This window comes from Choloepus didactylus, chromosome 2, assembly GCF_015220235.1.
Source record: "Choloepus didactylus isolate mChoDid1 chromosome 2, mChoDid1.pri, whole genome shotgun sequence".
NCBI classification, from domain to species: domain Eukaryota; kingdom Metazoa; phylum Chordata; class Mammalia; order Pilosa; family Megalonychidae; genus Choloepus; species Choloepus didactylus.
Genome location: NC_051308.1, coordinates 103,047,949 through 103,065,446, shown reverse-complemented (window position 1 = coordinate 103,065,446; position 17,498 = coordinate 103,047,949). Strand labels below are relative to the sequence as shown.

Here is a 17,498-nt window from a genome sequence, read left to right as displayed (position 1 = left end):
GAGAAAATGACCTGAAGAACACTCTACACAGCTGTCCCTGGCCTTCCTCCACCTGTTGGCACTCATTATAATTTCATGGGTCAGATCAAGGCATGAAAGTTCATAATTTTTCAAAACAACTGCATTGAGAGCTGTTATTTTCTGTTAACAAGGACAGGAAATGTAATATGAATAAATAAAACTCTTAAATTACATCAGGAAATAGAATAGCTGAAGCCCCTAAAGGATTTTACATTCTGTCATCAGACAACTAAAGAAAATAGTTTCATATATATTGCTACATTAATCAGTGTCATAATATAAATAGGAAAAAAACTTCCCCACTTCTTTAAAAGAGCAATTAGAAATATTTACTCTTTGAAAAAACAGACTAGCCATTTGCTAAACCATGTATTCCATTGAGGATGTTTTCTAACTATAATGGTATAAAAGGGAATTTCCATAATAGTTTCAAAGTTTTAAAATAAATCAGGGACAGGAAAACTGTGGTCCTGTTTCAAGACTTTGTTTTCCTTTTTTGTTTGATAGCCTTAAATTCTTCAAGCTTGAATGTAAATGTATGTAGGTAAAAATATATGTATATCTAATTCACTTCTTGGAGGAGGTTTAATGTAAGTAAATTTATTTCCTGAGCAAAATGCAATTACGTTTCATTGAATTCTACCTTTTCTCATCTCCACATTCCATAATATCACCAAGTACTTTCCAAAAGTTCTCTTCATACTTTCTCTTCATCTCCACTGCTACTACTTTAAGTAATGCATACTTTCTTATTTGGATTATGGTACCATTCTCTCTTCTTTTATCTCTTCCTTAAATCTATCTCCACCTTCTAATCGTACACCTTTGTGTATTTTTCCCAGCCTTCATTCCTTGTCTTTTTTAAGCAAGGCAAACAGGGCCCTGCCTCCATGAACTTTCACTTACACCTTAAGGTCCAGTTTACCTGAAGTACTCCCAAATACCTCTCCCCTCCCACCACATACATATGCACCTACATATACATTCTACATTCCCTCACCTTTGAATATATAATTTCGTCCTCTGTATCCTTCTTTGTCACATTCTTACAAGAATTTAAGCAATCTGAGCACAGAAACCATCTTTGAATTTCCATTTCCTAAATGGGGCTGAAAGTAGTTGACTTGAACACAACTCAAGTTGTTGTGTTTTAGTATAGCTATCTTAGTATGGTACGTGTGTAGTTGAAGCTATGATGTGCTGTGCAGATCACCTTTCAGGACTAAAGGGTTTATTCCCTAACTGCTAGAAGTCCTGCTGCCAGACAGCCCTCTTAAGGGATTGCCTTACCTTCATCTCACAGCAATTCTGAAGGGCCATTTTCCAGTTCCCCATGAAGTCAGTTGAGGCTTTTGTTCAGATTGTGTAAGTCCAACTTCTCCCTCTGCTCTATCCCTTCCTTTCCACAGTTGTTTACCTCAAAAACCCTCCCTAATTAACTTTCCACAAGCAATCTCTCAGAATCTATTTGCTGGGGAACCCAACCTGTGACAACGTGTTTGTTTTATTGATACTTTCCTCTTAGTTCTAGATCATGTAAAGTTATTGTTAGCTAAAATCTTACTAATTGGAGATTATTTCATCAGACATGTATTGAGCACCTCTTCCATGCCAGGCATTATGCTAGATGCAACAGAAACAAATGAAGTCTTGGCCCCTGCCCTGAAGGAGTTTACGCTATAACAGAGGTGACAACTACATATTAAACTAATAGCATACTTAGAATAATTCTTGATTGAAATAAACTTTATTAATTTTAGTATTAAAGATCAAAGGCATGAATTTTACCCTGTGGTGAGCAAAGAACAAACAGAAAGCATTTCATGGGAAGGGTAATGAATGTGCATAAGCTGAAATTTTAGAAGGTTATGATTCCAGAAGCCTTTCAGGAAAAGTTAGTTTCTTCATCTTTTATTTTGAAACAATGTCAAACTTACAGAAAAGTTACAAGAATTATACTAAACTCCCATACATAACCTTCATGTACATTCACCAACTTTTAAACATTTTTCCACATGCTTTATCATTCTCTTTCTCTATGTATACACATAATTTACTTTTCTAAACCATCTGAAGATAGGTTACATATATGTACCTTTATCCCTTAATACTGTAGTATTTCCTAAAAACAGGTTATTCTCTTCTGTAGCCACAATACAGTTATCAAATTCAGAAAATGACCTTGATACTTTAATCTACAGTCTGTATACAAATTTTGCTAATTGTCCCCAAAAAGATGTTTTAAGAAGAGTCAATATAACTTAACATTTGTAATTTAAACTACAATTTTATGAAGAGAAGATGTCAGAAGCTTGCTAACTTGACTAAAATACCACAGTGAAGTATACACTTTTGATTTTCTGAGGGGAACACCATGAATAGGCCAAGGTTACTCGAAGCTGGGACTTACGGCTCTCCCAAAATGAGCCTTGCTCTTGCCCATTTAGTGAAGCACCTTTAAAAAGAGATTGTGTGTTCTGAACTATAAAACATTGCTAAACGAAATCAAAGAAGACTAAATAATTAAGGACATTCCATGTCCATATTGGAAGACTAAATATCATTAAGATGTTCTCCCCAAATCAATTTAGAGATTTAATATAATCCCAATCAAAATTCCAACAGCCTAATTTGCAGAGATGGAAAAACCAATCATCAAATTTATTTGGAAGGGCAAGGGGCCCCAAATAGCCAAAAACATTTTGAGAAAGAAGAATAAAGTTGGAAGACTCACAGTTTCTGACTTAAAAGCATATTACAAAACTACAGTGGTCAAACAGCATGGTACTGGCATAAAAATAGATGTATTGATCAATGGAATAAAATTGAGAGTTCAGAAATAGACTGCCACATCTATGGCCAATTGAATTGGACAAGGCTGCCAAATTCACTCAATTGGGAAAGAGTATTCACTTCAATAAATGAACTGAATATCATTAAATGGTTTCTTAGACTTTATACCTAAAGCACAAGAGATGAAAGAAAAATAGATAAATGGGACCTCATCAAAACTGAATACTTTTACACTTCAAAGGACTTTGTCAAGAAAGTGAAAAGTAAGCCTACTCAATGGGGAAAAAATATTTGGAAACCACATTCTGATAAGGGTTTAATATTCAGAATACATAAAGAAATCTTTCAAATCAACAGTAAAAATACAACCCAATTTAAAAATGGGCAAAAAGATGGGAATAGACACTTCACCAAAGAGGAAATACAAATGGCCAAAAAAGCACGTGAAAAGATGCTCAACATCACTAGCTATTAGGGAAATGCAAATCAAAACCACAGTGAGGTATCATTTCACACACACTAGAATGGCCACTATTAAGCCATTCAACACTACAAGTGTTGAAGTGGATGTGGAGAAATAGGAACACTCATTCACTGCTGGTGGGAATGTAAAATGGTGTATCTGCTGTGGAAGACAGTGTGGTGGTTCCTGAGGAAGCAAAATATAGAATTGCCATATGATCCAGCAATCTTGCTACTAGGTATATCCCAGAAGAACCAAGAGGAGGGATGCGAACAGACATTTGCACACCGATGTTCATAGCAGCATTATTCACATTGCCAAAAAGATGGAAACAACCCAGGTGTCTATCAACCAATGAATGGATAAACAAAATGTGGTATATACATAAGATGGAACATTATTCAGCTGTAAGAAGGAATGACGTCCTGATGCACGTGAGGACATTATGTTGAATGAAAGAAGCCAAACACACAAGGACAATATTGTATGGTCTCACTGATATGAACTAATTATAATAAGCAAAGTAGGGGGGTTAAAATCAAGAGTATAGGTTACCAGGAATGAGGGTAGAGAATGGGGAGCTAATGCTTAATTTGTGCAGTTTTTAGTAACGCTGATTTTTTAAGTTTGGGAATGGATAAAGGTGATGATAGCACATTATTGTGAGTGTAATTAATAGCACTGAATTATGGGTGTGATTGTGGTTGAAAGGGGAAGTTTAGGGTTGAGTACGCCACTAGAAGGAAAGCCAGAGGGTGAAACATGGGACTCTGTGACACAGTGAACCCAGTTGTGGATGATGACTGTGGTTAATAGTACAAATATAAGAATGCTCTTCCATGAACTAGAATAAATGTATGTCACTATTACAAGGTGTTAATAAGGTGGTATATGGGGAAAAATACAAACGCAAACTATAGACTATAGTAAACAGTAGTATTTTAATATTTTAATTGTAACAAAAGTGCCATACCACTGCTAAGTGTCAATAATAGGGAGTAATAATATAAGAGGCATGGGGTTTTTCTTTTTGGAGCAATGAGAATGTTCTCAAATTGATTGTGGTGGTGAATGCACAACTCTGTGATTATACCAAGAGCCAGTGACTGCACAGTTTGGATGGACTGTATGGTGTGTGAATAAAACTGTTTAAAAGAAAGAGAGAGAGAGATTATGTGTTCTGGATTCAGGGATTATGGATATGGCTCATTTCCTGGGGAGAGTACACCTACTTGTCACCGCCCAGTCTTCACAATGATTAAGTTTAACGAAGTTCTCTGTAACTGTCTTCGTGCTCAGGCTCCCGCTACTCGGAGGGTCGATGGGGTGGGCGGTCCTGGGAACTAGACCCGGCCGGGTGTCTCGTGAGACGTCCTAGATCCTGTAGCAACCAGGGCCTCTGACCGTCACTCACAGTCTTGACAGGTCGGCCGGCCTGCGGCCTAAGGGCGTCGCCTGACGTGTAGCTCCCTCTTCCGCTGCGGGGTCCTCCGGGACCTCCCGGACGTCATTTCCGGCGTGAGAGGGCGTGGTCTGTTGGGAGTTGGAGGTGACGGTGGAGGCCAAAGCCCAACCTGCCAAGAAGGGAGAAACCCCGGTCGTGCCGCCCCAACGCTCGACGACCCTGGAGGCCATGGCTTCCCCGCTGAAGCTAGAGCAGGACGTGCAGGGGAAAGTAGATTCTTTTCGGGCCCGCATCGCCCAGGAGGCCGAGGATCTGGTGTCCACCTTCTTCCCCCAGAAGCTTTCAGAGCTGGATAGCCGGGTCCAGGAGCTCCGCCTGCAAGACCTGTCCAGAATCCGTTCGGTGCCAGCTCCGGAGCTCCCCGCCGCCCCAGACACCGCAGGGGATGGGCCCAACCGGGATCCGCCGCCTCTGCAAACCCAGTCCTCGGCCAAGGTACCACCACTGCCGGGCGGCGAGGGACAGCTTCTGCGGAGCAACCAGCATCTGGTGGAGCTGATTGAGAGGGTGAAACCTGAGATCGAGCTGCTCAGAGAGAAATGCAACACGGTGCGGATGTGGGTGCAACTGCTTATCCCGAAGGTGGAGGACGGCAACAACTTCGGAGTGTCTATCCAGGAAGACACCGTGGACCAGCTGTGGACGGTGGAGAGTACCGCGGCCTCCTATCTGCGCCGCTTCTCCACCTACTACAACACTCGGGCCAAGTTGGTATCCAAGATAGTGAAGTACCCCCAGGTGGAAGATTATCGCCGCACTGTAGCAGAGGTCGACGAAAACGAATACCTGAGTGTGCGCCAGATCCTGCTCCATGTACGGAACCAGTATGCCACTTTGCATGATGTAATCCTCAAAAACATAGAGAAGATCAAGACGCCTCGGAGCACCAATACCGACAACCTATACTGAGGACCTTTCTCCACCCCACTTTCCTTCAGGAGTTGGCCGAGCTGATTAGGCATCTAGAAGGCTGGTTATTAATGACTCTACAGGTGATGAAACGACTGGAAATGTGCGTTACTGTTTAGCTTGAATGTCATACAGCTTATCCTCATACTGAATCCTCTTTGGCTTAATTTTGATTTGATTTTCCTTTGGAGGGGAGAATAGAAAGTGGTAAAATTGGCCAAAGAGAAACGACTGCCATTTTTTAAAGCAGCTTTGTAGATGAATGTTGGCCAAGGTTTCTTTATTATGGCATTGGTGACATTGAATGGTTTCAAGGATTATTTTAAAAAACTAAAGTTTGAAAGAAAGTTAAATGAAGCTTTTCCTAAGGTTCTGCTCTATGTTACTTTGTTCAAACGTCAGAAATGCTACTTTTCCACCTTCATTTGTTTTTTGCAAGGAAAGGAGTTTAAAGAGATGTGTTTAGGTCATTGTATGCCTCAAATTTAGCAGATTGAAATAAAACTTGGTTATAACATTTTATGATTGCCTAAGTGTGCTTATCTGAACTTTAATTTTCAGATGTATAGGGTTTCTCTTCTCAGTTGGACTCGTACCCTTGACATTTTTCAACTTATGTGCAAGCAAATGAACATAAAAAGAGGAATAGATCTTAATTATCTAAGGGAGGACAGCCACACCTCCCTTCGAATAAAGAGGAATCTATGAAAACAGCTTCCTTGCACAACAGTATACCAGTCTTTGCGTCTTCCAGTTTCCTTTTACACACAGTTTAGTATTTTTCTGGGTACTCATTTATCTCATAAGACCCTGCTAAATCCTTCAAGCTTTATATCACATTTACTTTTTTTCTCTCAGTTGATTTCATCTCCCTTCCCATTTATCTCTGAAGATATTTCTTATGCCCTAATTATAAAGCTTCCTTTCACATTATATGGGTCACTCTTTAAATCTAAAGGCCCTAAAAAGTGACTTTGGTTCCCCTCCATAACTGCTTTTGCTGCCTCATTGAGGGGAAACCATTGTCTTCTCAAGTGATTTATACTGGTGGCATTTCTGAAGTTCAGCATTTCCAGATTTGTAGGCCTTCATTTGCAGGTAAGGCAAATTAACTGCACCATGATTCCTTTCATGCATCAGGGAGAATTTCTTGCTTGTGATGTTATCAGTCCTTTTTCCATAATGGTTTTTGTTCAGAATTTCATTGCGATCCTTTAGCTAGCTGACCTGAAACAAAGACCTTTGTTCAGTATTAGTATTAGTATTAATTAAGTCTATTTATCACTCAAAAACACCTGGGGAAGTTATATAATACAAATTTGGAAAAAAGGGAAGTAAGAGTTAACTATTTACTGTCCTTTTATATATAGGAATGAGAGTATTTCTGTTCACAATTAATAGCTTAGCCTTTCTTTTCCTATCCAACTAACTGGGCTTTTTCCTGAATCCTCATATTTTGAGACTATATACATAAGGTATGATTTTAGCCTTTTAATGTATTTAATTTACTATATTTTATAGTAATATTTGCATTGTAATAAATTATTTCTCAAATGAGTTTCCTGGGGGAAAATTATTAGAAGTAAACTTATTTTTTTGTGAGGGAATTAGAATTGAAAAAATTTTTTCACATAGCCCTCTCTATAACTAGCTGAGCATGTAAGAGGGTATAGTATCTGTTATTAAAACTTATTTGTGATTCCACCTTTTCCTTTTTTGCAATATTCCATAGGCAAAGAACAAGATAAGCCTTGCTACAAATGAAATTACCTTCAGATCTGGTGTAGACAGGGTCATAATATTGGGTCATAATATTATTAGTTTTATCTGTTTTCTTTTAACTGACCCTAATCTCCCTCCCCTACTTCTCTCATTTCTCCATTTAATGAGTAGAATCACTTTGAATGAGACTTTTTCTTTTGGAGTTTCTCTTCAACTTGTTCAGGCTGCTAAGGGTGAAAATCAGCACAACCTTTATTGTACAGACTTTAAAAGCTGTTGTAAAAACATTTCCTGTTAAGAGCAGGAATCATTTAAAATGTAAAGAAGAGATGGTTTTGCATATTTTTAAAAAAGAAATATTTCTGAGTTTGAACCATGCTGTATTTTTGTTGGGTCGTCCCCCACCCTCACCCCCACCCCAAGGTGGAAGGTTTTCTGATATGGTGTTAGTGTCTGACCAGGGAGTGCCTAATGATTCCTGGCATTTCTTTTGCCTTTTATTTTCCTCATCTGATTTATCTGAAAGAGCAAAAAGAATACATTTCTCTGTGGTTATGGTGAATTAATTTGAGACATAAAATTCTGTTTCAATTACCTTTGTTTTTTTAATCTTATCTGTAGTTATATCTAGAATATTGCACCTCATACTTGAGCCTGTTCTTACTGAAATGGATATGAATATTTATCTACTGTAATCTATATAGATTAGAAAACTAGATGTAAAGTAGTTTAGATGAAACTTTATTTTCAAAGTAAACTCCTGAAAAACAATACCAAGGTTGATCAAGTTTATTCTTTTTGTGTAACTACAGAAAAGCCTGGGTCTTCCAAATCTAACTTAAAAAAAAGATATTGCCTAATAGAAAGGCATCTGTTTGCTTTTCACATTTCCCCTTCAAGTGTTCTCTTTACTTCCCTTTTAAGGTGTTATGTCTAATTCAGAAGAGTGCCAGGAACCCTACTTCAGTTCATATCGTTTGGCAAGCCTCTAACTGCATACAAGTGTGTAATGGACAATGTAAGGGAAGTCCTAATGTTTCTTAGTTTTCAACCATTGTTAATCATCTAAAGTTTAAATGTCTATTCCCAATGTAATATTACTGTCATCTTTTGCTTGTTCCTTTTACTTTAAACTGTCAAAGCCTGTGTCAGATTGAAATGAATTGTTTCTAACACTCATGCCTGCCTTTTACTAAGTAAAGAAAACATATATGTCCTTTGGCGTTGAAGACTTTCGGTTCTTGCATTTTTCTTCCTGTTCTAACACTATATCAAATTGGAACTGGAATGCTTTTGTAAAGTCTCTTTGTTCTGCAAAATTAATCCCTTTATGATTTTTTCTTTTTCTCCAAATGATTGGGAAGACTTTTATGGTAATGAACCTACTTCAGGAACAGGTGTCAAAACATGGTATCAAATATAAACAATTTGCTTATTATTAATACTAGAGACTTTAAGTCCCCTTTTTGTTCCTTTTAAAGACAGCTGAGTTTGAGTGTGTATTGATGCTTTTAGGAAATGATTTTAAAAACTCATTTTAGAATTAAATAATTGAGTTTTTAAATTCTTTTTGTAATTCATGAAAGCTACTAACTAAAATTTGATTGGAAAGTCCGAAATTAATAACTGGATTTTAGAACCAAGTGAAATACCTTTCTTAAATACATAAATGATGAGAAGGAGCTTAATTTTTAAATTATTCTTAAACTTTTGAAGTTAGAGGTATTTAAAATTACTGAATTGTTAGTTTATAGATTCTTTGGTTGTTAAAGGCAACATGTTTTTGTTGTCTTAATAAAGTTTGCATATTTCTATAGAATTTTTATCAAATGGTCTCAACCAGTAATAGATAACTATATGGTCAATTAGAAATGTTTTTTAATTTCAAAAAGACTATTAATCACTCAGAAATCTGAAAAGTAAAAAGAAGCAAGCATCTATAATCCACTATCCTAACCAAATTTTTGAAATGTATGTGTGCCTCATTCATTTTAAATGATGCATATATATTTTTACATAATTGCAACGTAACATGCATACTTTTGTAGACGTTAAGCCCTTAACATTTAAATCAGATCTAATACCATTTCATTTGACTGATATCCCCAGATTCAGATAGTGATAAAGCCCATTCTTCCTGTCTTCTAAGGATTCTTAAAGCTCTATTCCCTAAATGTAAGAAATATATTGTTTAAGGCAGAGATTTTGACTAGTGTGTGGAAAATAGAGATCTGGTGGCCGGGAGAACATATGCCAATATGACTGTGAGAATGTCTAGGTACTTATGTTAGGATTTTACTTAGCTTTTGAGTTAGGACTCCATGATGGCTTTAACAATGTATCTGTGATTGTTTTGTTATTTAATGCTTACCCCTTCCCCCCCCAAAAAAAAAACATTTTAATTACCTCTATAAAATATGTACAAAAATTATTTGCAGTCAGTTATCTTGTACTGATTGAATGAGTTGTTCTTGCTTACATGACTTGGTTTGAGTAGCAGGGGATACTATTTCCTCTTTCAAGGTTTAAACATTTCTGAAAAATGCTATTGTACATTGACATCAAGACATTTTTTATTTACTCGTCTTTTTTGGAAAAACAAAGGACCCAGTCAGTTACAGAAACAGGTGCTGGACCACCCCTGTTCTCTGCTTTAGAAAACTAGACTGCCAATGTGTATCATTCTTTTGGACATGAATATCCATTTCTCCCAGTACCATTTGTTGAAGTGACTGCTCTATCCCAGCTGGGTGGGCTTGGCACCCTTGTCAAAAATCAGTTGACCCGTAGATGTGAGGGTCTATTTCTGAATTCTCAATTTTATTCCATCGGCCAATATATCTATCTTTATGCCAATACCATGCTGTTTTTATCACTGTAGCTTTGTAATATGCTTCAAAGTTAGGAAGTGAGAGTCTTCCAACGTCATTTTTCTTTTTCAAGATTTTTTTTGGCTGTTCAGGGCCCCTTACTCTTCCAAATAATTTTGTGACTTGGATTTTCCAATTCTACAAAGTAGGCTGTTGGAATTTTGATTGATATTGTGTTGTATCTGTAAATCACTTTGGATAGAATTGACATCTTAATATTTAGTTTTTCAGTCCACGAATACAGAATGCCCTTCCATTTATTTAGGTATTTGGGTTCTTTTAGCAATGCTTTGTAGTTTTCTGAATATGGGTCCTTTACATCCTTGATTAAGTTTATTTCTAGGTATTTTATTCTTTTAGTTGCTATTGTAAATGGAATTTTTTTCCTGATTTCCTCCTCAGATTGCTCATTACTAGAGTATAGAAACACTACTGGTTTTTGCATGTTAATCATGTATCCCCCCACTTCACTGAACTAATTTATTAGCTATAGTATCTTTGTTGTAGATTTTTCAGGACTTTCTAGGTATAGGGTCATATCATCTGCAAATAGTGAAAGTTTTACTTCTTTCTTTCTAATTTGGATTCCTTTTTATTTCTTTTTCTTGCCCAACTGCTCTAGCTACAACTTCCAGTACAATGTTGAATAACAGCGGTCACAGTGGACATCCTTTGTCTTGTCCCTGACCTCAATGGGAAAGCTTTCAGACTTTCAACATTGAGTGTGATATTAGCTGTGGGTTTTTCATATGTGCCCTTTATCATGTGAAAGTTTCCTTCTAATCTTTTGATGAGTTTTTATGAAGAAGGGATGCTGGATTTTGTCAAATGCCTTTTCTGCATCAATCGAGTATATCATGCAGTTCTTTTCCTTTGATTTGTTAAATGCAATATATTACATTGATGATTTTCTTCTGTTAATAACCTTTGCATACCTGAGATAAAACCCACTTGATCATGGGGTATAACTTTCTTAGTGTGCAGTTGGATTTGATTTGCAAGTATTTTGTTGAGGATTTTTGCATCTATTTTTAGTAGAGAAATTGGTCTGTAATTTTCCTTTCTTGTAGTATCTTTATCTGTTTTTGGTGTTACAATGATGTTGGCTTCATGCATGAGTTAAGTAACATTCCATCCTCTTCAATTTTCTGGAAAAATTTGGGCAAGATTGGTATTAATTCTTGGAATGATTGGTAGAATTCACCTGTGAAGCCATCTGGTCCTGGGCTTTTCTTTGTTGAGAGGTTTTGGATGACTCTTTCAATCTCCTTACTTGTGATTGATTTGTTGAGATCTTCTATTTCTTCTGGAGTCAGTGTGGGTTGTTTGTGTGTTGCTAGAAAATTGTCCATTTCATCTAGTTTGTTGGTGTATGGTTGTTTATAGTATCCTCTTACAGTCTCTTTTATTACTGTGGGATCAATAATAATGTCTGCCTCCTCATTTCTGATTTTATTTGCATCTTCTCTCTTTTTTTTTTTTGTCAGTCTAGCTAAGAGCTTGTCAATTTTGTTGAACTTCTCAAAGGACCAACCTTTAATTTTGTTGATTTTTTTCTATTGTCTTTTTTGTTGTTGTTCTCAATTATTTCTGCTTTAATTTTTGTTATTTCTTTGTGCTTGCTTTAGGATTAGTTTACTGTTCTTATTATAGTTCCTCCAGATGTGTAGTTAGGTCTCTGATTTTAGCTCTTTTCTTCCTTTTTAATGTAGGCATGTAGGGTTATAAATTTCCCTTTCAACACTGCCTTTGCTGCATCCCATAAGTTTTGATAGGCTATGTTCTCATTTTCATTCATCTCAAGATATTTACTGATTTCTCTAGCAATTTCTTCTTTGTCCCATTGATTAAGAGTGTGTTGTTTAACCTCCATAAATTTGTGCATTTTCCAGTTCTCCACCTGCAGTTCATTCTGTTGTGATCAGAGAAAGGGCTTTGTATAATTTCAGTCTTCTTTTATTTATACAATCTGTTTTGTGATCCAACTTGTGATCTATCCTAGAGAATGATCCCTGAGCACTTGAGAAGAATGTATATCCTGCTGTCTTGGGGTGCAGTGTTCTCTATATGTCTGTTAGGTCTAGTTCATTTATGTATTCATTTATGTAATGTAGGCATATAGGGCTATAAATTTCCTTATTGATCCTCTGTTTAGATATTCTGCCTATCAATATGAGTGGTGTACTGGAAAGTCTCCATCTGTTACTGTAATTGCATCTATTTCTCCCTTCAGTTGTGCTAGTGTTTGCCTCAGGTCTTTTAGGGTCTGGTTATATGCCTATATATTTTTGATTGCTATTCTTGGTGGATTGTCCCTTTTAATAATATATAATGCCCTTCTTTGCATTTAAAGTCTATTTTGTCTGAAATTAGTATAGCTATACCAGCTTTTTTTGGGATACTGTTTGTGTGGAATATCTTTTTCCAGCCTTTCACTTTCAACCTGTTTGTATTCTGTTCTAGTTTGCTAATGCTGCAGAATGCAAAACACCAGAGATGGATTGACTTTTATAAAAAGGGGTTTATTTGGCTACACAGTTACAGTCTTAAGGCCATAAAGTGTCCAAGGTAGCACATCAGTAATCAGGTACCTTCACTGGAGGATGGCCAATGGCGTCCGGAAAACCTCTGTTAGCTGGGAAGGCACGTGGCTGGCGTCTGCTCCAAAGTTCTGGTTTCAAAATGGCTTTCTCCCAGAATGTTCCTCTCTAGCAAGCTTGTTCCTCTTCAAAATGTCACTCACAGCTGCACTGAGTCCCTTCTCTTTGAGTCAGCTCATTTATATGGCTCCACTGATCAAGGCCCACCCTGAATGGGTGGGGCCATGCCTTCATGGGAATATCTCATCAGAGTCATCACCCACAGCTGGGTGGGGCTCATTCCAAGCAAATCTGATTAGCACCAAAACATCTGCCCCACAAGACTACATCAAAGAGAATGGCGTTTGGGGGACACAATACATTCAAACTGTCACATATCCTTAGGTCTGAGATGAGTCTCTTGTAGACAGCATAAAGATGGCTTATACTTTTTTTTATCCATTATGCCAGTCTGTGTCTTTTGTTTGGGGAATTTAACCTATTATTATTCAATATTATTACTATAAAGGCTGTACTTACTTCAACCATTTTGTCTTTGTTTTTTAATATGTCACGTCTTATTTTTGTCTCTCTCTTTACCCTGTTAGTTACTTTTACTGGTAATCTTCATTTCTACACTCTCCTCCAAGTATCTTGCTCCTGTCTCTTCCTTTCAGCTCGCAGGACTCCCTTTTTTATTTCTTGTAGGGCAGTTCTCTTGTTAATGAAATCTCTCAGCTTATGCTTATCTGTGGATAACTTAAACTCTCTCTCATTTTTGAAGGACAGTTTTGCCAGATACAGAATTCTTGGCAGACAATTTTTCTCTTTCAGAATCTCAAGTATATCATAGCACTGCCTCCTCACCACCATGGTTTCTAATGAGAAATAGGTGCTTAGTTTTACCAGGCATGCATCCCTTGTATGTAATGAATTGCTTTTCTCTTGCTGCTTTCAGAATTTTCTCTTTTATCTTTGTCACTTTACATTCTGGTCAGTGTGTGTCTTGGAGTAGGTCTATTTGGATTTAGTTGGTTTGGAGTCTGTTGCACTTATTAGACCTGGATATCAATTCCTTTAATAAGATTTGGGAAGTTCTTGGCCATTATTTCCTCTCAAGTATTCCTTCTGACCTCTTTCCCTTCTCTTTTCCTTCTGGGATACCCAAAACTCAAATGTTTGTGTGCTTCATGTTGTTGATGAGTTCCCAGGGACCTTGCTCAATTTTTTTTGTTTCTTTTCTCTATGTGTTCTTTTGTCTGTTTGAATTTGGATGCTGTCTTCTAGCTTGCTGGTCATTTTTTCTGCCTGTTCAAATCTGCTGTTGTATGCCTTTCATTCCCGTAAGCTCTGTTACTTTTCTTTGCGTGCTTTCAAATTCTTCTATATGTTCATCCAGTGTCTTCTCAGTATTCTTTATCTCTTTAGCCATCCCATTGAATGTATTTAGGTTTGTTTGAATATCTTTGATTAGTTGTTTCAGATTCTGTATCTCCTCTGACTTTTTGTTTTGCTCCTTTGACTGGGCTTTATCTTCCTAGTTTCTTAATATGGCTTATTATTTTTTGCTGATGTCTGGGCATCAGATTATCTTGGTGAGTTTACTCTGAAGGTTGAATTCTCTCAGTTGTTAAAGCTTTTGTTGTTGATTGTATTTGTGTTAATGCTCTTCTTTGACACTTCGCTCATCAGTATTATCCAACCAGGACTGGGCCAGGAACCTATGAAGGGGTACACACCAGTTCCACAGGACCCCAGGGAGAAGATCAGGTAAAGATACCTAAAAGCCTTTAATTCTGATCCCCAAGGATGCACTGTCCTCACCTACCAGCAGATGACATTTCTCAGCAACTTTTTCCCCTCAGCCCTCAGAGGACAGTCTATTTTTAGCTATTGGCACTAGACAATGGCATGGAAAGTAGAGGGGGTTGAACCCCCCAGTGGTCTCAGCAATCCAAATTTGCTGGCCAAATGCTGGCACAGTGCTAGATCATGTCCTGCTCTCTTCTTGGGAAAGTGGACCTCCATTGCCCTTTCAGTCTTGGGCTGCCTGCCTGCAAGAGACTGGAGAACCTGCTGCCTTCTGCCCTGGGAGTGGGGGATGGGCACCAAGAGCCATGGCTGAGGGGGTTTACTCGCCATCTCTCAACGCAACTTCTTCTCCACGTCCCACACTTTCCTGGGTTCTGCAGAGCACTCCCCTAGATCTCCAGAGCCCCAGATCCATTGTTGCAGATAGTTTCTGCCTGATCCCTAGTTGCTTTTCTGGGAGAAAAGTGAGTCTAACCTCTCCCTAATCAGCCATCTTGGATCTCCATCCATATTTAAAGTTTTTGATTTGCAAAACTGGGTCCTGTTTCCACCAAGGACAGAAGATCAAGTGTTCTTTCTTTCTCCTCTCTCCTACTCCCTTCCCTCCCCCTTTCTCCTTGCCCTTCTCCTTACCCAGTGTTTTTATCTGGAGGAAAGAATAATGTACTTCTGGTGTTTAAGAGTATATAAGGGGGGGCAAGATGGCAGACTGGTGAGCTGTATGTTTTAGTTACTCCTCCAGGAAAGTAGGTAAAAAGCCAGGAACTGCGTGGACTGGACACCACAGAGCAATCTGTCTTTGGGCATACTTCATACAACACTCATGAAAACGTGGAACTGCTGAGATCAGCGAAATCTGTAAGTTTTTGCGGCCAGGGGACCCGCGCCCCTCCCTGCCAGGCTCAGTCCCGGGGGAGGAGGGGCTGTCAGCTCCAGGAAGGAGAAGGGAGAATTGCAGTGGCTGCTCTCATCGGAAACTCATTCTACTGATTCAAACTCCAACCATAGATAGACTGAGGCCAGACACCAGAGACTCTGAGAGCAGCCAGCCCAGCAGAGAGGAGACGGGCATAGAAGGAAAACAACACGAGAAGCTCCAAAGTAAAAGCAGAGGATTTTTGGAGTTCTGGTGAACACAGAAAGGGGAAGGGCGGAGATCAGGCCTTGAGGCGCATATGCAAATCCCGAAGCAAGGCTGATCTCTCTGCCCAGGGCACCTTTCCTTAATGGCCCTGGTTGCTTTGTCTATTAGCATTTCAATAACCCATTAGATCTCTGAGGAGGGCCGTTTTTTTTTTTTTTTTTTTAAATCCTTTTTGCTTTTTCTAAAACAATTACTCTAAGAAGCTCAATACAGAAAGCTTCAAAGAATTGAAATTTGGGCACGTCAAGTCAAGAGTCAAGAGCAGAAATAAGAGAGCTCTGAGACAAAAGGCAATAATCCAGTGGCTGAGAAAATTCACTAAACAACACAACTTCCCAAGAAAAGGGGGGTGTCCGCTCACAGCCACCATCCTGGTGGACAGGAAACACTCCTGCCCATCGCCAGCCCCATAGCCCAGAGCTGCCCCAGACAACCCAGTGTGACGGAAGTGCTTCAAATAACAGGCACACACCACAAAACTGGGCGTGGACATTAGCCTTCCCTGCAACCTCAGCTGAATGTCCCAGAGCTGGGAAGGGGGAGCAGTGTGAATTAACAGAGCCCCATTCAGCCATCATTTGAGCAGACTGGGAGCCTCCCAACACAGCCCAGCAGCCCAGAACTGCCCTGGGGGGACGGCACTCACCTGTGACATAGCACAGTCATCCCTCAACAGAGGACCCGGGGTGCACAGCCTGGAAGAGGGGCCCACTTGCAAGTCTCAGGAGCCATACGCCAATACCAAAGACTTGTGGGTCAGTGGCAGAGACAAACTGTGGCAGGACTGAACTGAAGGATTAGACTATTGCAGTAGCTTTAAAACTCTAGGATCATCAGGGAGATTTGATTGTTAGGGGCCACCCCCCCTCCCCGACTGCCCAGAAACACGCCCCACATACAGGGCAGGCAACACCAACTACACACGCAAGCTTGGGACACCAATTGGGCCCCACAAGACTCACTCCCCCACTCACCAAAAAGGCTAAGCAGGGGAGATCTGGCTTGTGGAGAACAGGTGGCTCGTGGACGCCACCTGCTGGTTAGTTAGAGAAAGTGTACTCCACGAAGCTGTAGATCTGATAAATTAGAGATAAGGACTTCAACTGGTCTACAAACCCTAAAAGAACCCTATCAAGGACAGCAAATGCCACGAGGCCAAAAACAACAGAAAATTATAAAGCATATGAAAAAACCAGACGATATGGATAACCCAAGCCCAAGCACCCAAATCAAAAGACCAGAAGAGACACACCTAGAGCAGCTACTCAAAGAACTAAAGATGAACAATGAGACCCTAGTACGGGATATGAAGGAAATCAAGAAGACCCTAGAAGAGCATAAAGAAGACATTGCAAGACTAAATAAAAAAATGGATGATCTTATGGAAATTAAAGAAACTGTTGACCAAATTAAAAAGATTCTGGACACTCATAGTACAAGACTAGAGGAAGTTGAACAACGAATCAGTGACCTGGAAGATGACAGAATGGAAAATGAAAGCATAAAAGAAAGAATGGGGAAAAAAATTGAAAAACTCGAAATGGACCTCAGGGATATGATAGATAATATGAAGCGTCCGAATATAAGACTCATTGGTGTCCCAGAAGGGGAAGAAAAGGGTAAAGGTCTAGGAAGAGTATTCAAAGAAATTGTTGGGGAAAACTTCCCAAATCTTCTAAACAACATAAATACACAAATCATAAATGCTCAGCGAACTCCA

The 17,498-nt window shown here is 38.9% G+C and overlaps 2 protein-coding genes across 2 annotated transcripts in view; both read left to right on the top strand.

The window, feature by feature from the left end:
* Positions 1-17,498, top strand: part of ATF6 (activating transcription factor 6) — a 311,275-nt gene that overhangs the window by 193,660 nt on the left and 100,117 nt on the right.
* On the top strand, positions 4,382-5,928 carry LOC119526429 (proteasome activator complex subunit 3-like). The gene has a single exon (XM_037825486.1). The coding sequence runs from the start codon at positions 4,911-4,913 to the stop codon at positions 5,649-5,651; it is 741 nt and encodes a 246-aa protein (XP_037681414.1). The 5' UTR covers positions 4,382-4,910; the 3' UTR covers positions 5,652-5,928.

What these genes read in the sequence shown, in the direction of transcription:
- LOC119526429 (XM_037825486.1), top strand. Translation starts at nt 4,911, where the DNA reads ATGGCTTCCCCGCTGAAGCTAGAGCAGGACGTGCAGGGGAAAGTAGAT.